General features: G+C 42.1%; 1 protein-coding gene across 2 annotated transcripts in view; it reads left to right on the top strand.

Moving 5' to 3' along the window:
- Positions 1–27,509, top strand: part of LOC124552597 (stress response protein NST1-like) — a 160,660-nt gene that overhangs the window by 24,828 nt on the left and 108,323 nt on the right. For both annotated transcript variants that reach the window (XM_047126921.1, XM_047126922.1), the window contains exon 2: positions 9,387–10,125. In XM_047126921.1, coding sequence (XP_046982877.1) covers positions 9,387–10,125 — 739 coding nt within the window. The remainder of the gene's footprint in view (positions 1–9,386; positions 10,126–27,509) is intronic.

A 27,509-nucleotide genomic window follows, 5' to 3' on the forward strand; every position in this document is an offset into this window, starting at 1 on the left:
TGGGTAAATGTAGTACTACAGATGAGAAACATTTTTACCTTCTCTTCCTCTGTGTACACTGCATTCACATAAACTAAAAACTGTTGACTGCATCAACAATGTCAATTTTCCTTGTGTTTCCATTTGTTTACCGTTAACTCCAGCAAGCGGACGAGTTGTGTTTCCCTGGGCACCTGTTCTGTGAGCTAGTGGTAGAGTCGGCGCAGAATAACGTGGCCAATAGATCCACAGTTAGCTCGGCACGCCTGTGGAGAGTGGTTATGGTGGGGGGTTGTGGGCGTGGACAGGCGCTCTAGAGAAAATGCCGAGTGCGGAAAGGGAAGTGCCGTTCTAAACTGAAGCCTATGCTCACATTTTTTGTAAATAGGAAGTGGAGCTCTTCCACCCCCACACATGAGTGATGACCATTCATAGAGATCCGTCTCGTCTGCTTTGATTAGTATCTAAAACGAATTTCGCTGAAAATGGAGCGATTTATTCTCGCCTGGCTTGTTAAACATTTGTAACTTTCGGAGAAGCGTCATGGGCCGCGAAATTTGAATAAAACCTTCATTTCTCTTCTTTCCATGTCAGAATTTGCTTCTTTTGCCAAAACACGGTGGTGTTTGCACAGTGTCACCTCACTAACATGTTGTGCAGACCCAATTGCGAGAGAATTCTGAAAAAGTGGTTTATTAAGTGAGAAACTAAGGGAAATGAAGATCAGTAGCTTATGAAAAAGCACATACTCACCACAAAACAAACGTGTATAGTTTTCACTTATGTTGTTCCAAAACTATTTCACCAGCTACCGATGGCACTTGAAAATTATATTCTTTCATCGACAAAGTCTGTAGGTTAGTGCAATAATATGGTAGATAATTACGTTTCGCGTAATAACCATACGGCAAAATAATCTCCTCTTTGCGTGCTGTCATTTGCCAAAATCTCATTTCGCTATCTCAAACCGCTTATGAAATATGAGAAATGTTGTGGGTATTTCACTCTGGCTTTATCGCTGGCGCGGTGCGATTGCAGATGAGTTCGCTACATCAGATCAATTTTCTCGACATTGGTGACAGATAGAGACCTGCAGCCAAGTCTAAAGAAAAATTCAATATGTTAGATATATTTCATACGCAGCAATATATTATGTAATATGCACCAAACGCAAAATCATAGCGCCCCCTATTTTTCACTGCAAACTTTTTTTGAATTTCGTGCACTGTCTTACTTCCACGTATATATCGCAATAACTATGACCATTAACGAAATGATGCCGGCCGGAGTGGCCGAGCGGTTAAAGGCGCTACAGTCTGGAACCGCACGACCGCTACGGTCGCAGGTTCGAATCCTGCCTCGGGCATGGCTGTGTGTGATGTCCTTAGGTTACTTAGGTTTAAGTAGTTCTAAGTTCTAGGGGACTTATGACCACAGCAGTTGAGTCCCATAGTGCTCAGAGCCATTTGAACCATTTTTTGAACGAAATGATGGGCACATCATCATGAACCTGACATATAAAGCTATAAGTCAGGAGTGAGCAATTGTTTTGGTTCGGGGGCCACATTATAGACACAGAGGTTAGCGGAGGACCGCACCTTATAAACCTCTCATTTCTAATGCCGTGTGTGTGTGTGTGTGTGTGTGCGCGTGTGTGTGTGTGTGTGTGCAGTATTCCCAAATTTTTTATGAAAATGCAAGTTTTCTTTATTTCTAATCACATATCACAAACAGAGTTGCAATTTCGGGTGTAGCAGTAAGAGCGTTAAAATGCATTGACTAGTTAGCTTTACATTTCATAAAAGGTATCATAAAAATCATTAGATATAAATGGAAGAGTCGGAAGCAAAGGGGTATAAGTATACTTCTTATAATTTTGATAAGACTAAAGTCACTTGTACCCCTTTCCTTCTGACATCCTCAAATAAGATAGTTGTGTTCAATTTCATTTATTTTGCTAATTTAGTACCATCTCCAAGTACATTAAATTTTAAAACAAGTTTAATCGGACAAATGCATCCTATCACAATTTTGCACGATTTTTTTGAAATCAGGAGTCAGACTGCTAGTTGATATTCTCATCACAGCCTGCAAATTACTGTCTGTTAAACAGCTTCGGTATTTGCTCTTCTTGATTTTCAAGCAAGAAAAACTTTGTTCACAAATATACACTCCTGGAAATGGAAAAAAGAACACATTGACACCGGTGTGTCAGACCCACCATACTTGCTCCGGACACTGCGAGAGGGCTGTACAAGCAATGATCACACGCACGGCACAGCGGACACACCGGGAACCGCGGTGTTGGCCGTCGAATGGCGCTAGCTGCGCAGCATTTGTGCACCGCCGCCGTCAGTGTCAGCCAGTTTGCCGTCACATACGGAGCTCCATCGCAGTCTTTAACACTGGTAGCATGCCGCGACAGCGTGGACGTGAACCGTATGTGCAGTTGACGGACTTTGAGCGAGGGCGTATAGTGGGCATGCGGGAGGCCGGGTGGACGTACCGCCGAATTGCTCAACACGTGGGGCGTGAGGTCTCCACAGTACATCGATGTTGTCGCCAGTGGTCGGCGGAAGGTGCACGTGCCCGTCGACCTGGGACCGAACCGCAGCGACGCACGGATGCACGCCAAGACCGTAGGATCCTACGCAGTGCCGTAGGGGACCGCACCGCCACTTCCCAGCAAATTAGGGACACTGTTGCTCCTGGGGTATCGGCGAGGACCATTCGCAACCGTCTCCATGAAGCTGGGCTACGGTCCCGCACACCGTTAGGCCGTCTTCCGCTCACGCCCCAACATCGTGCAGCCCGCCTCCAGTGGTGTCGCGACAGGAGTGAATGGAGGGACGAATGGAGACGTGTCGTCTTCAGCGATGAGAGTCGCTTCTGCCTTGGTGCCAATGATGGTCGTATGCGTGTTTGGCGCCGTGCAGGTGAGCGCCACAATCAGGACTGCATACGACCGAGGCACACAGGGCCAACACCCGGCATCATGGTGTGGGGAGCGATCTCCTACACTGGCCGTACACCACTGGTGATCGTCGAGGGGACACTGAATAGTGCACGGTGCATCCAAACCGTCATCGAACCCATCGTTCTACCATTTCTAGACCGGCAAGGGAACTTGCTGTTCCAACAGGACAATGCACGTCCGCATGTATCCCGTGCCACCCAACGTGCTCTAGAAGGTGTAAGTCAACTACCCTGGCCAGCAAGATCTCCGGATCTATCCCCCATTGAGCATGTTTGGGACTGGATGAAGCGTCGTCTCACGCGGTCTGCACGTCCAGCATGAACGCTGGTCCAACTGAGGCGCCAGGTGGAAATGGCATGGCAAGCCGTTCCACAGGACTACATCCAGCATCTCTACGATCGTCTCCATGGGAGAATAGCAGCCTGCATTGCTGCGAAAGGTGGATTTACACTGTACTAGTGCCGACATTGTGCATGCTCCGTTGCCTGTGTCTATGTGCCTGTGGTTCTGTCAGTGTGATCATGTGATGTATCTGACCCCAGGAATGTGTCAATAAAGTTTCCCCTTCCTGGGACAATGAATTCACGGTGTTCTTATTTCAATTTCCAGGAGTGTACATCGATCCAAATATGGAGAACATTTTGCCCGCAAATTTCTTGATAGATGGAAATTTTTCAGCTGACAATGATTTATAAAAGTCAACTAAAGTTACAGCATTAAATATTTCTTTCACTGCGTGATCTGCCAGCGTGTTAATCAGTTCAAGTTGCAGCTCCTGTGGTGCAGTGTCAATATCAGCCGTGTTGGGATACGAAAAAACATTAAATTGAGGCTCAATTTTCTTAAAATCCTGAAATCTTGTAGTAAACTCAGCCTCTAAACTCTGCAGATAATCCTTAATCTTAGGTGAAACACTTCCAGGTACTTTCTGTTTCCCTAGTAAAGGGAAATGACAAAATTTGCCATCATATGCTTGCCTTGCAAACAGACCTAGTTTTGTTTTAAATGCTTTGACATGTGTCCACATTTCATGAGCAAACAACCCCTTTCCCTGCAATGTCACATTCAGCTCATTCAGTTTTTCAAAAATATCAGCTGCAAACATCATCTCATATCTCCACTCTTCACATTCTATTTTTGCAACAAAATCATGAGATATCTCCTTAGTGTCCAGAAATAAAATAATTTCATCCTGTAATGCCCAGACTCTTTTTAATACTTTGCTCGACCTCAACCACCTCACACGGTTATGGTAAATTACATTTTCATGTTCTGCCCCCACCTCCTCAAGAAGAGATTTGAACTGTCTGTGATGGAGTGCCCTTGCTCTGATTGTGTTCACAACAGGATCTACCACATGCTTTAAGTCTAGTGCAGTTTTGCAGAGGCTTTCCTGATGTAAAACAAAATGAAAATCCAAAATATCACTGGCTGTGTCTTCGGCTTGTAACTTGATTTTTAAAAGTTTCACCATACCTAAAATGCTTACCATTTTGTTTCAGGATAAGCCACTTGTTTCCACACAATTAACAATACATTCTAACAAGTCCTGACTAGTGGTTCTATCTTTCATGGATACTATACCAAGTATTTCCTCGGTGATGACGAAATGTTCATTAATTCCACGGATAATGATGAGTACTTGTGTAGTGTCTTTAATATCTGTGCTTTCGTCCATTGCCAGTGAAAACCAAACAAAATCTTCGCTCACAGTCTTTAGCTGGTCTACCAGTTCGTCACTAATTGAATCAATGCGCCGCGCTATAGTCCTCCTTGCCAACGAAATGCTCTCAAATTTGGTTTTAACCTCAGGACACAATACACTTGCACACTCTACCATGCACTGTTTAATAAACTCGCCATCCGAAAAAGGTTTGTTTCGTTTAGCAAGGTTATGGGCGACCATGAAACTTGCTTCTGTAGCACTATTTTGAAGCGGTGTTTGCTTCGTAAATAACGCTTGTTGCTTCTTCAAGCGTTTCACGACCTCCGCTGCTTTTTCTTTCGTTCTTCATCTGAAATTTTGCAGCCAAAGTCACTGTGTTTTGTTTCGTGATGTCGTTTCAGATTGTACTCCTTGAATACGGCAACTGTTTCATGGCATAGTAAGCATGCGGCTTTATTTCCTGCATCAATAAAGAAATATTTAGTCGTCCAGTCTTCATTAAACAGACGGCACTTATCACCGACTTTACGCTTCTTCTTAGGAGTCATGATTACACCAACTATATATATATATATATATATATATATATATATATATATATATATATATATATATATACGTTGCACTGCTGCACAGCCAAAACACAAGTAAACCACCCGAAAAAGAAGAAAATTCCTCTGTATGTCGTACTATTCACTCGGCGCGGGAGAAATACAGCGCTACCATCAGCCTCCGCGTGGAGCATAAATTTGCGCCAATACCAGGATGCACAGTGCTTTTTTCCGTGCCCTTGGTGGCTGATGGTAGTGCTCCCATAATCCACCGCGCCAACATGCAGCTAGGTTGGTTGCGTGACTGTAGAGACATCTGTCGGTAGTACGCACTACCAAGTAGCGCAGACGCTAGCGGATTTTTTTAGTCGCGCGGGGAAGGGAAATTTTGTTTTTCCTATGATTTTTATAAATGTCTTGGCGGACCACACAAAATCCCTCCGCGGGCCACATGTGGCCCGCAGGCCGCTATTTGCCCACCCCTGCTATAAGTGATGCAAAAATGACCTTTTTTACCGAATAGTTTCCACAAAATCGTTCGAGAAAGATTGAAGGATATGCGCCTCAACTTCGTCATCGCTGACCGGCTGAAAGGTGGCAAACGCTGTCATTCTCCCCTACCGAACAAACGAACTCATGCAGCGCTTTGGACGAAAATTGGTCACTACGCCTCGGCCAACGTATCCTGCGCGGACTGTAGCAGTTGATTGCATATTTCTGCGTTTCCGGAAAGCTTTTTACATCGTTCCTCACATTCGACTTCTAATCAAATTGCGTGCCTATGGAATGGAGTATCGTCTCACTTGTGCGACTGAATTTATGATACACTCGAGGTATGAATTAAAAAACGCCTTCAGTCACAATTTTTCGTGTTTTATTTAGTACAGGATGCATTTAGGAGCCTGTGGGTCCATCTTCAGGTGTAATTCGTATTAATACATGATACATTTGTTCTCTTGAATGAGATGAAATGCATTTCATCTCATTCAAGAGAACAAATAAATAATGATGAAATGCATTTCATCTCATTCAAGAGAACAAATATATCATGTATTAAAACGAATTACACCTGAAGATGGACCCACAGGGTCTGAAATGCACCGTGTACTAAGTAAAACAGGAAAAATTGTGACTGAAGGCGTTTTTTAACTCATACCTCGAGTGTATTCAGTATAGTCACGTTTGAAGCTGAAAAATATAGGTAAAATTAAATTGAATTTATGATTACCTGTCAGAGGAGCCATAGTTCGCAATCACGGACGGAAAGTCATCGAGTAAAATAGGAGTAATATCTTGTATTTCTTAAGAAAGTGTTATAGGCCCTCTGCTGTTCCTAATCTGTATAAACGATTTAGCAGACAACCTATGCAGCCCTCTTAAATTGCTTGCAGATGATGCTGTCATTTACCGTCTAGTAGGGTCATGAAAGACTGCAAAATGATTTAGGTAAGATAACCGTATGGTGAGAAAAGAGGCAATTGACCCTAAATAATGGAAAGTGTGAGGTCATCCAAATGTGTAATAAAAGGAATCTGTTAAACTTTGGTTACACGATAAATCAGACAAATCTAAAGGCTGTCAGTTCTGCTATACACCCAGGTAATAAAAATAGAAAACGTTGTGGGAAGACGAACCAAACGCTGCGTTTTTTGGCGTAACACATAGAAGATGCAACAGGTCTACGAAAGAGACTGCCTACACTCCACTATCCGTGCTCTTCTGGAATACTGCTGCGCGGGTTGGGACCCGTAGCAGATAGTATAGCGAAACAGAGGAGCAAGTGCCATGGATATGATACGCGAATTGGATGGGCGAAAATCAGAACAAAGGCGTTTTTCAAATTCGTCAAGATCTTTTCAAGAAATTTCAATTACTAATTTAATCCTCTGAATGCGAAAATATCGTCAGAATAAAATAAGAGAGATTAGAATTCGTACGGAAAGATTTAAGTGTTCATTACTCCTGAGCGCTATTTGAGAATGGAACGATAGAGAAATAGTCTGAAAGCGGTTTGATGAACCCTCTGCTAGGTACTTACGTGTAAACTGCAAAGTAGACTAGTAGATGTAGTAGCAGTAGTAGTAGTAGTAGTAGTATTCATCTGTAGATCACTTTTACAAGAATATGCGCATAGGCGGATAGGCACTTGGTGCAGGGAGTGGCAACTGACCCTTAACATAGACAAATGTAATGTATTGCGAATACATAGAAAGAAGGATCCTTTATTGTATGATTATATGATAGCGGAACAAACACTGGTAGCAGTTACTTCTGTAAAATATCTGGGAGTATGCGTGCGGAACGATTTGAAGTGGAATGATCATATAAAATTAATTGTTGGTAAGGCGGGTACCAGGTTGAGATTCCTTGGGAGAGTGCTTAGAAAATGTAGTCCATCAACAAAGGAGGTGGTTTACAAAACACTCGTTCGACCTATACTTGAGTATTGCTCATCAGTGTGGGATCCGTACCAGATCGGTCTGACGGAGGAGATAGAGAAGATCCAAAGAAGAGCGGCGCGTTTCGTCACAGGGTTATTTGGTAACCGTGATAGCGTTACGGAGATGTTTAATAAACTCAAGTGGCAGACTCTGCAAGAGAGGCGCTCTGCATCGCGGTGTAGCTTGCTCACCAGGTTTCGAGAGGGTGCGTTTCTGGATGAGGTATCGAATATATTGCTCCCCCAAACTTATACCTCCCGAGGAGATCACGAATGTAAAATTAGAGAGATTAGAGCGCGCACGGAGGCTTTCAGACAGTCGTTCTTCCCGCGAACCATACGCGACTGGAACAGGAAAGGGAGGTAATGACAGTGGCACGTAAAGTGCCCTCCGCCACACACCGTTGGGTGGCTTGCGGAGTATAAATGTAGATGTAGATGTAGATGTAGAATATTGGACATACAGTGGTATTCCAATTTAAGAAAAAAATTCATTTACAAGGTGGTCAGAAACAGCCTGACAAGCTTGTAACAGTGCTGCACGGGAGGCTGCGCTGAGAAATAATTGTTAACAAAAAAATTCGATACGTTGTGCCGTTTACAAGTTATTTAGAAGTTAAATTAGCCAATCAAGTCTTCGCGTGCACAAACTCAAGCGAACTGCTAGAGGTGGTGTCGCCAAATGTGTTTTTCGTTTGGTTTCCTCACATAGAACAACCGTAGCATTTGCTCATCTAGTTTAAATTTTTTCGCTTCCAAGAAAGGCACATTTTGACTGGTAATGAGCATAGACCCACAGATGTCTACACATTGCCGCATTATAGCGCGTGCAAGTGCTTGAACTGACTAACCAGAATGGTAAATACCTCAGAAACGAAACGACGCAACGTATGATTTTTTTCCCTTAATCATTATTTCTCAGCAAAGACTCCCCTGCAACACCATTACATGATTTTCAGACTGTTTCTGACCACCCTGTATTTACATACTTACAGATCTAGTTTGACAAGGGCCTGCCTAATTAGAAGAGCGCTTTAGTGGCCAATTTCCTGTGATTCAGGAAGGTGAGCCAGTCCCAGACAGAGTCCACGTAGCGGGCGGATTAACGACGAGGGCTGGTAAGCCGACCAGCCTGAATGTGATCTTTAGGCGGTTTTCCACGCCTACCTCGGTAAATACAGGACTGATACCCACGCCTCACCTCAGTTACCCGCTACACAAACATTTAGAAACCGTTCCCACATTTGATAGGAGATTTACACTAGACACAGACAAGTGGTGTACACAAATTCCGTACTAAGGGGAGTGGTGGCTTTTGGAATAGCATCTGATCATCAACTGTCAAGTAACGTTGCTTCAACCCTTATAACAATACCGCCCCATATGAAAATGGGTCAAGGCAAAGAAGAAGGAGAGATCCAGTTTGAAAAAGATAGACACACGCGCTGCTGTTTCATATCCTCCTAACGAACAAAGTTACAAGAAAGGCAATCGTGCTGGTAAATGTCCTCCTGCTACTTTACAAAATTTGCTTGATAATTTTTTTTTAGTTTGCTTCTGGAAATGAAGTTATTTGGAATGGTCAAGATAAAGCATACAAAACGCTAAGAAATGCATTTTTTAAATACTAACTATTAACTGTAAAAGTACGGTGAGTGATCTCGTATTAATCACACAGAAGGAATTTCAAGAATAAGCCACTTTCACTTTAAAAACAGTGTTTTCATTGCTGTCCTGTGTTATTGTAACATTGGAATGTTGGTATGTTGCCAGCAAGAAGCAGAAGGATGACACTCAACTCGACTCTGAGAAGGCGCGCGTGAAGCAGAAGTGGCAGAGGTACAAGCCTCCGAGTTCCAAAAAAGCAAAGAAAGCGGCTCTCCGCAAGGAGAAAGCTATGGCGAAGAGCGGTAAGGAGAAATGGAAGGCAGCAGCCGAGGAAGCGAGGGAGAGGAAGGCTAAGAGGTCTGCGCAGTACCTGGAACGGGACGCTGCGAGTAGACGAAAGCTGACAAAGGACAAGTCGTGGAAGGAGAGCAAAGAGAAAAGTCTGCAGGCCGAGAGGCGGACATCGAGTGGAGAGGGCAAGAAGTTGGACGTGGATAAACTGAAACAGGGTTCGAAAGTGACGGAGAAACAAGCTCAGAAAGAGAAGTGGAAGTCAAGTGAGGACAACAGTGTGTGTGCCAAAGACGAGTTGTGTTCCAGTGGCAGCGACGAGAATGTACCCGGTGAGAAGAAAAAGTGGAAGAAGAAAAACAATGGCGAAGAAGGTACGAGAGAGAAATCTGCACAGATAAATAGGGCAGGAGATGAAAGTCCAAGTGGTGGGTCCGAGACTGCTGGTACAAATGGAAGAACGGAAGTAAAGAGTGATAAGAACAGTGACGATAGGGAACAAGGAGAGGTACTGAAACAAAGGACTACTGATGGCAGCAAACAGGCAATCAAGCCAAAGGGGAGAAAATCGAGAGAAGCGCAAGTGGACAGTCCAGAGGTGTCGGCCTCCAAGGTAATTTCATTCACATTGCTTTTTGCCATCATTTCAGTCAACAGTTCTAAATATTTCTATTGTGGACAGTCTCATTCTTGTGATATTTCCTATTTGTTTTTTCTTGTTTTAAGAAATACAGCAACTAGCCACTTTTCTTATGTATTTTTATTTATACCATTACGCGGATCGGGCTCTCACCCATCTTCCGTTGGCCTAATACATATCTGAATCCTCAGTACGTACATCGTTAAAACTTCGAAAGCAGCTGAAGCTGGCCTGTGTAAAATTAACAATTTTGTTTAGCTACTATACTTTGCGAGTTGTATACTCACGATATATACAAGCTGTTCCGAAACAGTTCGTTCGAATTAACACCAGAGGTAGAGAACATCAAAACAAATATACTTGAATATGGTATCTATGGTCCCTGACGGCAATTTCTGAAACGAGAGATGATTTACACAGAAGGTAGTTTAGCATGCTAATTACAGCAGTGGCATTCATAGCTCCCGCTCGAATGCGCGACCACTGGCCTGTATGTATGCAGTACATTGTCATACCACTGACTGTCGTGTCCCTTCGAAGATGTCCGCAATGGTACCAGCAGCAACCAATTACAGCGACGAGGTCTTCGTCTGTTTGCACAACGGTTCCATACACCAGCACGTGAGGTCAGGTGAGTTGAGTGGCCAGGCCAAAGGGCCACCTAGGCCAATCCGTCGATTCCCAAAGGCGGATCTCAGACGATTCCTTATAGCAATGCTGAAATGGGCTGGCGCCCCACGGTTCTGGAAGTACATACTTTGTCTAACATTTAGAGGTGCATCCAACCAGTACACCCAGCCATCCGTACAGAGAGCAGTTCTGAATGTCAGTACACATTCCCAGTCGGCGACACCGACACAACAGCTTACGTCAGCACCACTTTTCAAAGATGACTTCAGAGACCATGTTTTGATGTTTTCTACCTCCCATATTAATGTGTACAAATAGTTTCGGAACACGCTGTATTACTGTTTAGATGTACTTCCTTTCTACTCTGCTTGCTGTTACTCAGATTTTCACATTTATAGATGTGGCACAAGATCTTGCAAGATACAAATAAAAAAATGTTTGTACCACATTTACAAAAGCGAAAATCGGAGTAAAAACAAGCAGAGTAGAAAATAAGTACAGTACACCTCACCAGTAATATATCGTAAAAATACAACTCGCTAAGTGTAACAACTAAAAAAATATGTTAGTTTTGCACAGGTCAGCTGAGGCATCCATACTGCTGTCGGTGTTTCAACGACATACTTACTGAAGATTCGAATATGTATCACGTCAACTGCAAATGGGTGAAAGCCCAATACGCATACTGCGACTGGTTCCTGTGTTTCTTAAAATAATCGACCACGGAGCTCAACAACATGGAAAATGGATAAATTATTGTTTCTCCCTGAGTTTGTACAGTTCATAGGAAAAAAATCTACAGGGTGTTACAGTAGGAAACAGGTGCATGCTGGAGGGCAACAGTGTGGACTTTTCTGAAGCAGTTAGCCTACCGTGTAGCTATAGCTGAATTTCTACGCAGGCAGGGGTGCCCGCAGGGCAGGGGTGAGGGGGCGGAGAGGGGGGGGGAGGAGAGGGGAAAGTAAGGTTATTGTCTCTAGTGAGAATTCACTCAGTTTACGAATATAAAAAAAGTCTGAAACTTTATGGCTCAGGTTTATATGATTTAAAATACCTGCAAAATTACCACTAAAATAGGAAAACATCGATAAAATGACGTAAAAATTATGTAAGACATACGTAAATTGAGTTACAAAATGAACTAGAGCAACGAAAAACTTTATAATAGGATGCAATTAAAATTAAAAACTGATAATGAATTTAAAAATGGTGTGCTTTTATTTAAGGAATCTCGTTCGTTAAAGTAGTGCAAAATTGTTGTATACACTTAAAGTAGTAAAGGAGTTTTGCTATTTGGGGGGCAAAATAACTGATGAAAGTAGAGAGGATATAAAGTGTAGACTGGCAATGGCAAGGAAAGCGTTTCTGAAGAAGAGAAATTTGTTAACATCAAGTATAGATTTAAGTGTCAGGAAGTCGTTTCTGAAAGTATTTGTATGGAGTGTAGCCATGTACGGAAGTGAAACATGGACGATAAATAGTTTTGGCAAGAAGAGAATAGAAGCTTTCGAAATGTGGTGCTACAGAAGAATGCTGAAGATTAGATGGATAGATCACATAACTAGTGAGGAGGTATTGAATAGAATTGGGGAGAAGAGGAGTTTGTGGGACAACTTGACTAGAAGAAGGGATCGGTTGGTAGGACATGTTCTGAGGCATCAAGGGATCACCAATTTAGTATTGGAGGGCAGAGTGGAGGGTAAAAATCGTAGAAGGAGACCAAGAGATGAATACACTAAGCAGATTCAGAAGGATGTAGGTTGCAGTACGTACTGGGAGATGAAGCAGCTTGCACAGGATAGAGTAGCATGGAGAGCTGCATCAAACCAGTCTCGGGACTGAAGACCACAACAACAACCCATCTCATACCTATTGGCAACGAAGTATCGTCATTTTTGTTTCTATAGTCAACAGCGGTAAAGTTAAAACAGCAAGTGAGGTAACAATAGTAATAAGCAGATGAACCAGTAGTTTATTGTCAACATATACAAATACATTCTTGAGCAACATTTAAGCGTTTTTCCTGAAGGCACGTGCCTTGTTCGTTCTTTACAGATTAAAATAGTCATTTGTTGTGTCATAAATGGATTTTAAACACAAACACATAAAAAATGAAGTAGAACTTTAAAGATGATAGCTTCCTTGAAAAACGAACTACAATACTGTATCTATATGATAGAAATACAAAATTAAAGATACATTTCTATAGCCAGAATATTCGAGATGTCAGCAGTTGCAAACGATGCACATCTCACAAGAAAAGAACGATTACATGTTACCAAACTGCATCACCAATAAGCTAAAATAAAATACAGCGAAACTGCCGATCGACTGAGTGACGAAACTACTACATGTGTACTTCGCTCCATTAAGAATAGTATCCATGGTGAGAGATCCGCCTCGGAGATGGCTTCTAGGGTACAAAAACGGTCCCATCTCAGTAGATATGCAAATCTTCATAAACCTCGACTGGCAACACGATGCAGTTTGCAAGACGAAACATATTCGATAAAATCTTACTCTTTCTGATCAATATACTGGGTGATCAAAAAGTCAGTATAAATTTGAAAACGTAATAAACCACGGAATAATGTAGATAGAGAGGTAAAAATTGACACATATGCTTGGAATGACATGGGATTTTATCAGAACAAAAAAAAAATGTCACAAAATGTCCGACAGATGGCGCTGGACAGCAAAACTGATACCGTGACGGGCGAGAGGCACGCCGATACGTTACAGAATCGCATCATCCCCAGCCTAGCTGATAAACACCTGCTGGATGCGGGATGGCGCTCCACCCCATATTGCTAAACGCGTGAAAGATCTCTTGCGCGCGTGGTTTGGTGATGATCGTGTGCTCAGCCGCCACTTTCGTCATGCTTCGCCTCCCAGGTCCCCAGACCTTAGTCCGTGCGATTATTGACTTTGGGGTTACCTTAAGTCGCAAGTGTATCGTAATCGACCGATATCTCTAGGGATGCTGAAAGACAATATCCGACGCCAATGACTCACCATAACTCTGGACATGCTTTACAGTGCTGTTCACATCATTCCTCGACTACAGCTATTGTTGAGAAATGATGGTGGACATGTTGAGAATTTCCTATAAAGAACACCATCTTTGCTTTGTCTTACTTTGTTATGCTAATTATTGCTATTCTGATAAGATGAAGCGCCATCTGTCGGACATTTTTTGAACTTTTGTATTTTTTTGGTTCTAATAAAACTCCATGTCATTCCAAGCATGAGTGCCAATTTGTACCTCTCGATTTACATTATTCCGTGATTTATTCAGTTTTCAAATTTATACTGACTTTTTTATCACCCAGTATATTATAAAAGTAACTGTACAATGTGCGTGCAGCTAAAACTCGGAAACGGGTTCCTGTGCCGTGGAGACATATCTTTCAAAACCGGCAGTACTTCGTGCGTACAACATCTAGTTTGAAATTTTGGTAAGCTACCTTGATTTCCGGAACGTTCAAGACGAGTCTTGTTATGTTCTAAGCGCAACACATTGCATAACTATTTCCACATCCACCACTGCAAACGATCGCACGAAACACAAGGTCGCTGGCTTGCGATTACATAGGCCTCAACGCTCGGCATTGCTTGTCCCACCCTGCTGTTCAACGCATACCTCGCTGTATCAGTGTTGAACCGAAACTCCTCCCTCCATCCTACCACTGTGACTCGATTTCAGCTTCTGTTCTCTTGTCGTCGTTCTGGTCGGTTCGGCAAGGCATAGCGTCAGGGATAGCGTAAATTCAGTGTGAGTTGTAAATGGGCAGTGGTCCGTGCAGTGATGTAGCTACGTATGTAACTAAGGGTCCCGGGGCAAAAATGAAACTGGGGCCCTATTTTGACTAAACTAAATACTTTACAGATGTAAAACTACTTCATCAGCTACTTGCCACCCACTGCATGGAATAAGAAGGCAAACCAATTTACTACTAAGTAAATTATTATGTATAACGCAGCAGATAATATTTAATCGTATTTATTAATAACATTAAAAATGTCAAAATTTGTTTGTTTATCACGCTTTCGTGCAAGAACTGGATTTGGATGAAATTTTGCACACGCACAGATAGTGGATAGAACATAGGATACTTTCATACCGACAAAATAATCTCGTGAGATAATTTTCAATGTCGGTCCATACTAGGCGAACGAGGTCGCGGGCAGAAGCCAGTAAAAAATAAGTGACGGAGGCAGGGCCATGTTTTAATGATGGCTGTAATAGATTACAGTTAATAATATAGGTAGACAATAAAACGAAGTTGACAATTTTATTTTAACTATTTATTTTACAACCTTCTTCTGGTTTTAGTTCTTGAAAATTATCAGTAAGTATCATTAAATCTAGACTTGATGCAGTCCTGTTTCCGATTGCCAAATGTCGGAGTCGAGCTTCATACACACTATTCCTTAAATAAGTTTTTGTTATTTTTAATTTGCTGGGTGATCGTTCGGCTGTTCCAGAAGTGACAGGTATTGTATAAAATAATAAAATTGTGGTAAACATTTCTGTAATGTTGCATTCTAGCATTGCATATTTAATTATAATATCCTTGCACAATTGGTGAACAGTCCACGTCAGTATCAATTTAGGTAGAACAAATATTAATAAACTGAAGTGAAAAATTAGTGCCTATTATATCAAAATAGTTACCTTGGAATTGAACACATTTTTGTAATCAAGTTGCTTCATTAGAGTGAGCAAAAATGATGGTTTTAGAAAATTAAGTGTTTGACAGACTCCATTCATGCCAGTAACATGTATGTTTCACTGAGCCCTTATTGTGTTTAGTGCACTTCTGAAAATAGTAACTTTAAATATTTCTTTACTGTTTCGGAATCGGTGGTCAGAAGCTAGTTCATCAAAATGGATTTTAACTTTCTTTCGGCGTTTCTCAGGAAAATTGGAATCGGTGTCATATTCTGGAGGACGACGGTTCAATCCCGCGTCCGGCCATCCTGATTTAGGTTTCCGGTGATTTCCCTAGATCACTTCAGGCAAATGCCGGGATGGTTCCTTTGAAAGGGCACAGCCGATTTCCTTCCCCATCCCTCCCTAATCCGAGCTTGTGCTCCGTCTCTAATGACCTCGTTGACGGAACGTTCCTATGTCATATTTCTTTGGAGTTTCATTGGCTCTGCACATGAATAATTCGAAATCATTTCTATAAAATATCAGTTTTGTTTTAACATCTGCAAAAGCTCTGGTTTGCCTGGTCCAAGTCGGTATCGCGTTTCTGCAAAATTTTGGATGCATAACTGATGTTATTCAATGTCTTGTGCATGAATTCACAAAGGAATAACAACTCTACATTTAGCATTTTTGTTTTAATATTTTCTGCTTCGCTACACTCATCTTTACTGCAACTCTTCAGTACTATTTCTGATAATGCCAAGATTGTATCATAAAAACGAAGTTTTACTGAAGTTTTCGTATTAACTCTACTCGACCATCTGGCCGGATTTAATTATTTTAGCAGGTTTCCAATCCGCGAGTGAATTTCGACAATAGATCTCAACGCTTAATACTGTTCCCGAAAAAAAATGTTACATTGTTGCGAAAAAAATCTTTTCTTCCACACAACTGCTAACGGCATCATCTATCACTTAATTCAAATTATGTCTGACGGAGTGTACATACTCCGCATTTGGCTAAATATTCTTAATCTGTTTTTGTACACCATCATAACACAAGTCATCAAGACTGGCCCGTCATAACTTTGACTCACACACTTTTTTAAATCAGTATTTGGGTCAATAAAAAATAATGTAGTCACCTGCTTGATTAAACCTGCTGCGCCATGTTTGATGACTGCAAAAAAGCCTACAAATAATTCTTTTACTTCTAGATCGATGAATTGTCGATTTTACGATATTGTTATTACTGCATATACCAGAACAATGCTTGGCTGATCTACCTTCTATATACCTGTGCAGTGCCCACCCATTATTATGGCGAAAAACGGTGATGCTGTAATTTGTTTTAGCAGCTTATTTTCAAGTTTGTTCGCTAAACTCTCCAACAGGTAATTTTGAATTGTTGGACTCAGATACCTTGTAGATCCCACAAACAATAAGACGTGACTTAAAAAAGGTTTTCGAATGAAAGCAATTGAAAAATAAACAAAAAGTAAAATGCTAAAAAATTTATGAGAAGTCAGAATGATTACCTTTGGGCATATCCAAAATTTGACGCAAAATGCGATTATATTGGGTGATAAGCTCTGCAACAGACAGGAAACTGGCGTGGTATCCTACCTCCTGACTTAAGTTCTCTCGATGTCCTCTGAAAGGCAATGAACTTTCCGTTGCAGTAAGTATGAAATCAAATAACCTTATAAGAACGATTTTCCGAAATGACGCTCCATACGAATATTATTCTCAACTTCTTGTCGGCAGTATCATTGTTTTTCCAAAATTTGTACACAGCACATGCTTCCGTATGGGCACTCGAAAAACTGCGCTCTTTAATTCTGACAAGTGCTTCCAGAGTAATGAAGCCAAAAATGATTACCTGGTCCATACTTAGAAACTAAAACGTAGTACGGTATTGAAAAACACTTGTTCTAGTGGGAATCTTTAGGAAATGGGACCTTTGACACTCAGTGTCTTGCTCGTGAAATTTCCGAAGTCTCTTTTCGAAGAGTGTATAGGTCGACCGTTATTTCCGTGTTTCGTACGTCATGCAGGTGTCGTCCACACGATCGGTGACGTCGTCGTGGCTGATGGTATTGTTAACTGCAATTATTTTCGGATCGTCTTCAATGTGCTTCTCAACAGATACAATACTATCTGAGTCACAATCATCACAAATGTTTGGGCCGGAAGTATTTGTAGAAGGTTGACTAAGAAATCTGTCAGTTTTGGTCAATTTTTGTTTACTCTCTTCTTTTTCCTGATGTTTTTGCTTAAACGCAGCACTGGGTTCCATTTTTTTATCCATGATTCTGGTTCACCTCAACAAAAATTTTGCAAACGAGAAAATGGTCCTACTGCTTGGTTGCTCGTACGTGACCGTGTCGAGTACATACTGCTCTGCGCTAACTATACGTTGTTATGCATAAACCTGATGTAAACATTATGCTATGTATATTTCCGCGTTTGCTGTTACCTCTCTGGCCTGTCGTTTACGTGGAGCTCAAAGCACTCTCTCTCAAGTACATTAAAGTACGATGATAATAAGGCAAGTTGTGCAGTAATGTCACCGACAAGAACGAAGAAACACACAACCGCACAGATATTACCGGTTCATTTACGCTGACTGGCCAGCAGCGCCAGCTAGTTATGTGACGACCTGCATATAATTTGTAGATACGATGGCCGACCGAAAAACAACAAATTAGCAGATGCAAATTGATTTTAAGGCAATGAATTAAAATACGGCAAAACTTCGGAAATATGCATGATAACAGCCAGATGGTAAGCATTTGTTAGTTAAAAAAAAAAAAAGAGCAGGTAAAGAAAGTGAAGGCACTGAAGGCAGTACTTACCGTCATTAACACATTTGGTAGTCTTTTAATTCCCTCGATATCTGAATCCGATGGATACAGCAATACAGGTCACCACTGGAGCTGTTATTTGCTACATTGATGACGAGCAGACCACTAACACTATTTAAAAAACCATCCAAGACCAAGATCCACATTCTCTTTTTTCTCATTTTACGAAATTTGGACTGGAGTTGGTTACAACAATTTTTCGGGATCTTTGATTACGGATAGTTAGCTTAAGGAATTCACTACACAAATAGTTGAGTTACCATGCTTAATGCCGTATACTGCTACGACACGGCCCCTGGCTGCCGCAGAGAATTCTGGGATTCTACGGGTCAAGCCCTCTACGGGCGAAGAGAGAAAAGGTCGGTGCTTGCCAGTGCCTGCAATTTCGCGCGCAATACCTATTGCTTTCGACGCTAGAGATGAAGCAATAAACTGTAGATACTTCATATTCACAAGTGGTCACACAATGTATTGTCAAACACGCTCCTAGTAATTCAGCGCCACTCAGTGTTCGTTCGCAAAGATTGACAGCCATGGCAACTCCGACTTCAACCGGCAACACCCGAACAGTGGCTGGGTCCACGTCTTAGCGGACAAGCTATAAACCCTGTTTTGTTTATGTTCTGGAGATGGGAAAATTTTTGTGATTTCAGTTCGTGCCGTTCGAGGTTTGTTGGTCAGGGTTCAAAAAAGTTAAAAGTACAAAATTATTGATTCAACTATGCTATTATACAACTTTTCGAATGTCGTTCATAGAGGCCGAGGGTTCCTTTGAGTTTGGTGGCCTGGGGCATTGCCCCGCTTAGCTCTGTGGTAGCTACGCCACTGGGTGCATGCCTGCAGTTTCCATAAACTTTTGTGCATCGCGAAGAGTAAAAGCGCAGTGAATACAATGGCACAATGACCGATATACGTTAACGAATTATTTAGGAATAAAGGGGAAGACTCACCCAAAGGCAGAAGCGCTGTGTCGTCGACAGATACACACACAAAAGGTGCAAAGCTTTACTTTGCTTGATTTCGGAATGGAATTCCTTTCTTAAGCTGTAGGAGAAACACACACGCCTCTTTCCCTACATTGTGCTCATTCGACTGCCAGCTCTTTTTTGGCTCCCAGTGAGTGTACTCGGGTGAGGTGGGGGTTTGTCGAGTGTCAGTTGCTTGTGGGGGGGGGGGGGGGGGGGGCGGGGAGTCTAGCGGCTCGTGGGAGAGAGGGGAGGCGTAGGCGTCCTTGGGCTAGCCAGGGATGCAGGTAGAGGGGGCATGTGACAGACGTCTGAGCAGACTAGGGCGTGAGATGGCCGCAGACAACTAGCTGACACGTTTCGGGTGGGGGTAATGAGAAACACACAGAGCCACACACACACTGTTTGGTGGAGGGTGGGGGGACAGCGAGTTACCTTAGGTTTAGGGCAGGGAGTTTATGATATACGTTTTTGTACCTCGTAAGCGAATAAAAACTACTAATGAAAGTTAAGGAGTCGAAAAAGAAACGGTCTATGATGAGGTATCACAGGAAAAGAGCGAGTCAAACGCAACCATTGCTATTAAAAATCTCAGTAATTATACTGATTGCGAAAATAGATACAGGGCCAGCACCTCTGCTGACTTCAAGTGCTTTGATGAAAAGTGTAGTGGTATCAGTATTCCCTGTGTCGGAAATTACACCGAAAAAAAGGGGGATATTGACTATTACCTAAAAAATAACATTTTATTGAATCCATGGCAACCCGAAAAAATCATAATTTTAAGAATGACGTAAACGGTACAAAAAGAACATTTAGACCAGACCGGCTGTCGTTATACCCGTGGTTGGTCCATTCTGCAGCAGTTGAAGGAGCCCTCTGAAAGTTTGGTGTGCTTCTACGCCCACGCATAACGCATTGGAGTCACCATGGGGCATTCTTAAGCCGCCCGTTCACAAATTTAATAAAGTTTCATGAATATACAGAAATGCATATGAATTCCGAATGGCACAAAGATTCAGTAGAAAAATCGAATAATTTTATTAGTGTTGTGCCGCACGGGGTAGCCGTGAGGTCCGGGGCGCCTTGTCACGGTTCGCGCAACTACCATCGTCGGAGGTTCGTGTACTCCCTCGGGCATGGGTGTGAGTGTGTGTTGTCTTTAGCGTAAAGTTTAAGTTAGATTAAGTAGTGTGTAAGCTTAGGGACCGATGACCTCAGCAGTTTGGTCCCATAGGACATACCACAAATTTCCAATTAGTGTTGTGACAAACAAACCTGAAAGTTTGGAAGAACTCGGTCAACGAGAATCTTGCAAAATTACCAAAGGCAAATCGTGCCAAGTCAAAACCAATTGTTTCTTGAGTATTGTTTTGTGCGTTACATGACTTGCCTTTAAGACGAAAAACAAATTCAAATGCTGTATTCGATGATTTATTACAATTTAAAGTACAGCCAAGTGACGAAACATTGCAGAAATATTTTGAGAGTGCGCCTAAAAATGCTACCTATGTTTCTCATAGAATCCGATATGATTTTATTGATGTATGCATCGAAGTACTAAGAAATGATTTGATTAACACATTAATAACAGCAAATCACTTTCAGTTTTGGCAGACGAAACAATGGATATTGCAGGCACAGAGCAAGTATTGTCAGAGAAGACTTCCTTGGATTTACACCATTAGCAAGGCTAGATGTAAAACTTATTTGCCCGCCGGGGTGGCCAAGCGGTTAAAGGCGCTACAGTCTGGAACCGCGCGACCGCTACGGTCGCAGGTTCGAATCCTGCCTCGGGCATGGATGTGTGTGACGTCCTTAGGTTAGTTAGGTTTAAGTAGTTCTAAGTTCTAGGGACTGATGACCTTAGAATTTAAGTCCCATAGTGCTCAGAGCCATTTGAACCAAAACTTATTTCTGACACAATAATATCTACTTTATCTGCTTAAGGTTTAAAACTACGTAAAATAGTAGGGCAAGATTATGACTGGTGCAGTACGATGGCCGCTAAAATCGGCGGAGTACAGAAAATATTTGTTGAGAAATATCCTAAGGCTCGCCCCTATATTGAGCTAGGGATAGGCTTAATTTAGTTGTGAACGAATACCTTACCAGAGGTTAGAAATGCCGTTGGTACCACCAAAGAAGCAATTTCTTTCTTCTGGAGAGCTTGCAAAGGAAAGTCTAGTTGCAAACATGCAAAATTTATGTGATCCTTGCAAGTTGGTTAGTTAACTTGGGGGAGGGAACCAAACAGAGAGGTCATCGGTCCCATCAGATTAGGCTATGTTCACAGTGGCACCTACAACGGTCGTCAGACACGTCGGCAGAGGTCGCCAAATAACGTCGGCCGATAGCGTGGACATAGTGCGTCAGCCGTGCGGAGTGGCCGCGCGGTGTGAGGCGTCATGTCACGGATTGCACGGCCCCTCCCGCCGGAGGTTCGAGTCCTCCCTCGGGCATGGGTGTGGGTGTTGTTCGTAGCATAAGTTAGTTTAAGTAGTGTGTAAGTCTACGGACCGATGACCTCAGCAGTTTGGTCCCTTAGGAATTCACACACATTTGAACATAGTGCGTCCTATCTTCTTCGTCACTTTTTGTCAGAGTCAAAGGAGGCTACTCTATGTATGAAGTAGGTTAGATTTTCACCTCTTAGGATGGGGTGAATACCACAAGGCCTCTGTGCTTGGATACGAGTGCTGCATAGCGGCTTCTGCTATTAAAGAGATGCCGAATGAGCTTTCTTGTCTCGTGAAAAACGTAGCGAGTACTATATACTGTCCTCAGTTATGGGAAAAACCAGACAAGTTTTACCAGTATATGAGATGACGGGAGAAAAGTTCCGTTGCATACCCGAGATGACCCGTGGTGACATCGAAAAGTAAGTTATAAACACTCTGTTTCACTGTATTTATTTAAAGTTGTGCAGACACGCGTCAGTTAACCTTCAATGACTGTCATTTAACACACGATCAAAAGACAAGTATAAAGTGTAGCATAAGATACTCTGAAATCTCACAGTATTTAAAAGTGGAAATACATACCGTACACTACATTTGCAAACCACTTCATATTAACATAAAATGCCAACAAGCAGTAATAATGAAGCTTCCTGGCAGATTAAAACTGTGTGCCCGACCGAGACTCGAACTCGGAACCTTTGCCTTTCGCGTACACTCCGCTGCAGAGTGAAAATCTCATTCTGGAAACATCCCCCAGGCTGTGGCTAAGCCATGTCTCCGCAGTATCCTTTCTTTCAGGAGTGCTAGTTCTGCAAGTTTCGCAGGAGAGCTTCTGTAAAGTTTGGGAGGTAGGAGACGAGATACTGGCAGAAGTAAAGCTGTGAGAGCGGGCGTGAGTCGTGCTTCGGTAGCTGAGATGGTTGAGCACTTGCCCGCGAAAGGCAAAGGTCCCGAGTTCGGGTCTCGGTCGGGCACACAGTTTTAATCTGGCAGGAAGTTTCATATCAGCGTACACTCCGCTGCAGAGTGAAAATCTCATTCTGGAAGCAGTAATAATAATTTGTAGATAACTAATGATAACCTACCACAAAAAAGATCGAGTACAGTAGCTATACGTATATAAGATACGCCATCCTTTTCAATTGAACAAATTATTTTTTGAGGTTATAATCCAAGCCTAAAACTTCCAAAAAAGATTTTGTCGAGTTGAGGTTTAGAATAAACTTGCGATTTCAGTCCATTGATTCCGAACTATATCCGGATTATTTTTCAACCTCTGGATATCACAAACTCACTCTTTCTTGGCTAAACGTATCAGTTTCTCACGCTCCAAACTTCGTCTGCGGGAACGTCGGTCTATTTGACCGAAGCAAACAGACTGATCCGAATTTCACCTATTGTCGTCCGAAGTCCGTACGGTCGGGAGATATCGCGCACTTACTGGGGTACTAATTTGAAAAGATCGGGCGTCTCCAGCCGATGTCGGTCGTCGGCGGATTGCACCGATCCTTAGGGAAGGATTGGGAAGGAAGTCGGCCGTGCCCTTTCAAAGGAACCATCCAGGCATTTTCTAGAAGTGTTTTAGGAAAAACACGACACGCTGGTCTGAGAAGCATAAATCTATGACGAAATTTAATGAAAAGTTTTTATAAACTGTTGAAGCTGTAACAATTGTACTTAAAGAAGGAGACGTGAAACTAGGCAGAAAGCGTGGCAACTTTACTACACACTTACTCCTCCAAAATTTATTGTTACGCTAAAAGTCGTTGCTAAATATTCAGCCAAACTAGAACCTGTCACCAATATCCCTCAATGAGTAAACATTAACTTAGATGTTTCAGGACATATTCAAGAAATTGTAAAAATTTTAATGGATGACTGGGAAAAAGCAGAAACCGAACTTGAAATGATCATGAAAAGTGCTGAACTTGGAATAAATGTCCCTGGCATTCGACAGTCACGAGTCGTTGCACGACAAATCCATCGTTTGAATTATCCATCAGCTACTGTCACAGAGAAATGCAGAAAACCTCTCTTTATTCCGTATCTGGATTCCCTAGTCCAGCCCCTGCAAGAACAGTTTTCAGAAGAAAACACGGCACATTTGAACTTTTCTGCTTGCGCTCAATGGTAATTACAGGGTGTCCAGAAAAGGACTCCTTGACTTCAACATTAAATATCTCGAAAACAAAGATCGATAGAGGAATGCAGTAAACGGTATGTTTATTGTGAAAGCTGTAAGAAGTTTATACAGAAGTTTGAAATAATAGTTACAAAAGCTGCTAGCAGATGGCGCTGTAATCGCCATACGTAATGCCTAGTATAAATAGTGATCCGAAGCGCAGAGCGAGCAGTTCCACTATTGAAACGTGAAAGGAGGTTAGCGTACCGGAAGAAGAGATTAAAACCATGTACTCCATTGAACAACGCGTTTTTCCGGTGCTAGAGTACCACAGGTTAGAAGAGAGTCCTACGGCAACAAGGCGAAGTTTTCAAGCACGATTTAACGTTCCAAAAGGACCCGACGCGAAAACCATTCGTACGCTCTTCGCAAAATTTCAACGAACAGGCAGCGTAACTGATGATCTAGTGGGGCATGTTGGCCGCAAGCAAACAGCAGTTACGCCTGAAAATATCGCCACAGTTTCTGGAATTATTCAGCGAAATCCAATGCCATCCGTCCGTAGAATTGCATCTGAGACTGGTTTGAAGCGTTCCAGCACGCAGAAAATGCTGAAAAAGAGCCTACACTTGTTGCCATTCAAAATTCAAACGCACCAGTCCATACCCATACGAACTGTGCAACAAAGGGGTTCCTTTGCTAATCAGATGCTCACAATGATTGATAGTGAAGGATTTGATGTTGGCTGCATCTGGTTTACAGATGAAGCACACTTCCACCTGAATGGATACGTGAATAAGCAGAACTGGCGATTTTGGGGTTCCGAAAAGCCATATTGGTGTGAAGCGAAACCCCTGTATTCTCCTAAAGTTACTGTGTGGGCTGCAGTATGAAGCAGAGGCATTATTGGCCCTTTTTTCATTCGAGAAACGGTCACTGGTGCGCGTTACGTTGCAATTTTGGAACAATTTGTCGTCACACAGCAAGCGTAAGAGGATCGACCAGGTACTGAGTGGTTTATGCAAGATGGAGCCCGACCACATCGGACCGAACAAGTGTTTCGCTTTCTTGAGGAATACTTCGGTAATCGAGTCATTGCTTTGGAATATCCCAAATTTACTGGTGCAGGCATGGATTGGCCTCCATATTCGCCGGATTTGACTCCCTGTGACTTGTTTTTGTGGGGCACAGTGAAAGACATGGTCTACCCGAAGCATCCCGCCACGCTGGACGAGCTTGAATCGGCGATCTCTGTGGCATGTGAATCCATTTCGGTTGAGACACTACGAAATGTGATGGCGAATTTCATTCTTCGTTTGCCCCACCTCTGTAGTGCCATGGTGAACATTTTGAAAACATTGTGATGTGATTGTTTGCAAAGATTGTTTTCATACGATTATTTCACTTGTGTATGCTGATATGAGCTGTACAGCGTACAGCGCCATCTGTTAGCAGCTTTTGTAACTATTATTTCATACTGCTGTATAAACTTCTTACAGCTTTCACAATAAACATACCGTTTACTGCATTCCTCTATCGATCTTTGTTTTCGAGATATTTAATTTTGAAATCAGGGAGCCCTTTTCTGGACACCCTGTACATCCAAAAGCGACCTAGATATGAAAAGAATAATTGAAAATACCAAAAGATTTTCTGGCGATATTTTAGATAAGTTTTTGAAGAATCACGCACTTGGATCTGTATGTGGAAACGCGATACAGTAACTGAAAGGAGATATTGCTGAATTAAGCCTGACTGATCTAATGGATAAAGCCATATTCTTGCCCGCAGTAGCTACACCCCTGAAGATAGCCTTTAGCTTACCGGCAACCACTTGCTCTGCGGAAAGATCGTTCAGGTACTCATTTACCACAGTTACATATTTCTAATTGTAATTACTTAAGGAGAAACACTTTCAAACAACTTCTTAAGTCAGATTAAACAAAGATTTCTTTATTCACACAAATGTGTCCGTATTTCTTCTAATTATCTTTAAATCTTGCTTGAAATATTATCACGACAGAGTAATTGAAGAACGTTACATCATATGAATTTATATATGTCACGTTTGTTTGTAGCACTCAAGCGCGTAAAAACGTCGCCAAAAACTACCATGCCAGATAGACGACTCAGTGGTTTGCGTACGTCGTCAGTTCATCATGATAGGATAAAATCAGAGTAGGATTCTTTTATCGAAAAACTGTAGATAGATATGTGAAGGACCCGATATGAATTCAGTTTCTGCTTAAGTAATGCCGGTATGTATGGTAGTTAAGTTTTGCGCATTATTAGTATAAGAATCATGTGCCTTCTTTTGTTCTTGATATTAAATTTGCAACAATATTTCCAACTACATTAATATGTTTGTACGAAGCTAAACTTCGCAGAACAGTATAATTTTATTCGGAAATGCGTTTCCAGTCTGTTTTATTTGTCTCATATATATGACTTTGCGGAGTCACTACACTGGGACCAAATACGAAACATTTGCCACTTGCTACTTACTTCAGTATTGCAAGCCAAGGTATGGCACTAACCATCCAGCATTTGATCGATATGGAATACTGTAGAGAGATAGTAACTAATTAGTGACTTATGATTAATGAGACAATGATGGCAAGTTTGCGACAGGTTGATAATGACTTAGTAATGAGTCGTCTCAATCTCTTAGGAGTCACAAACTGCGTTTCTAGGCTTTGTTCCTATAATACGTACAGGATGTGCTGGTTTTCAAATGTAGGACAGGAAAGATAAAAACTGATTAGCAGCGTCTTGCAGGCCTGGCCTGGAACGCGGCCTGCCTGTGCAATTCAATACACGGCAGATGGCCGGGACAAGGGACGCCACAAAGGCAGTCACACTGTGGAAGCGGACTAAAGCTCATTACGTAGCAGCAAGGGCTACAGCTCCTAAAAACACAGGCTGGCGCACCCGCCATTTTGTTTCATGCTAAACACAGCACGTAGCTTATCGGAACAGTATTGTTTTGCTCAACTTTCCTGAAATATTTTAAGTGTCCTGCATAGAACCTTAGGTCGTGCTATTTTGAGCTGTCATTCCGCTCATGTTTACATCGATATGTGGATTAGACACAAAAATCTCGCATTTCATTTGCTTATTGCTGCCGTTCTTTGTTGTCGGAATGAAGAATAATGGTGCAAGAAACAAGTCTATTTATGTAATTTTTATAAGTCAGCATTTACAAGAAATATAAATCAACTATATACTCATAAATAAAGATTTTTACCTGCTGAAACTCAAAGTTCAGTATTTTCTGAGCTCATGTTTTCCTCATATGTTGATGTAATATTGTATATGTTTTTTATATATAAGCTTTTCTTGAATGATATATGAGGTACCTATCTCGGACAATACCAAATGCCCAGCTCAAGATAGAGTCCTACATACCACAGGGCTACTAATCCTACAGTCACAGCAACAAACATTACTGTAGAGGCACTGTTAGTATCAAAGTTCGTCATTGTGATTTCTGGGGAGGGGGGGGGGGGGGATCTGATACCGATGACATTATTGAAATACAAGCCAAGATCGCTTAAAACCTCTACTTAGATGACCGATTCCGGCAGGATAAAACTGAGTATAGCTTTTGACCCTCCCCCCATGAACCATGGACCTTGCAGTTGGTGGGGAGGCT

Source organism: Schistocerca americana, chromosome 10 (genome assembly GCF_021461395.2).
Source record: "Schistocerca americana isolate TAMUIC-IGC-003095 chromosome 10, iqSchAmer2.1, whole genome shotgun sequence".
Taxonomy (NCBI): domain Eukaryota; kingdom Metazoa; phylum Arthropoda; class Insecta; order Orthoptera; family Acrididae; genus Schistocerca; species Schistocerca americana.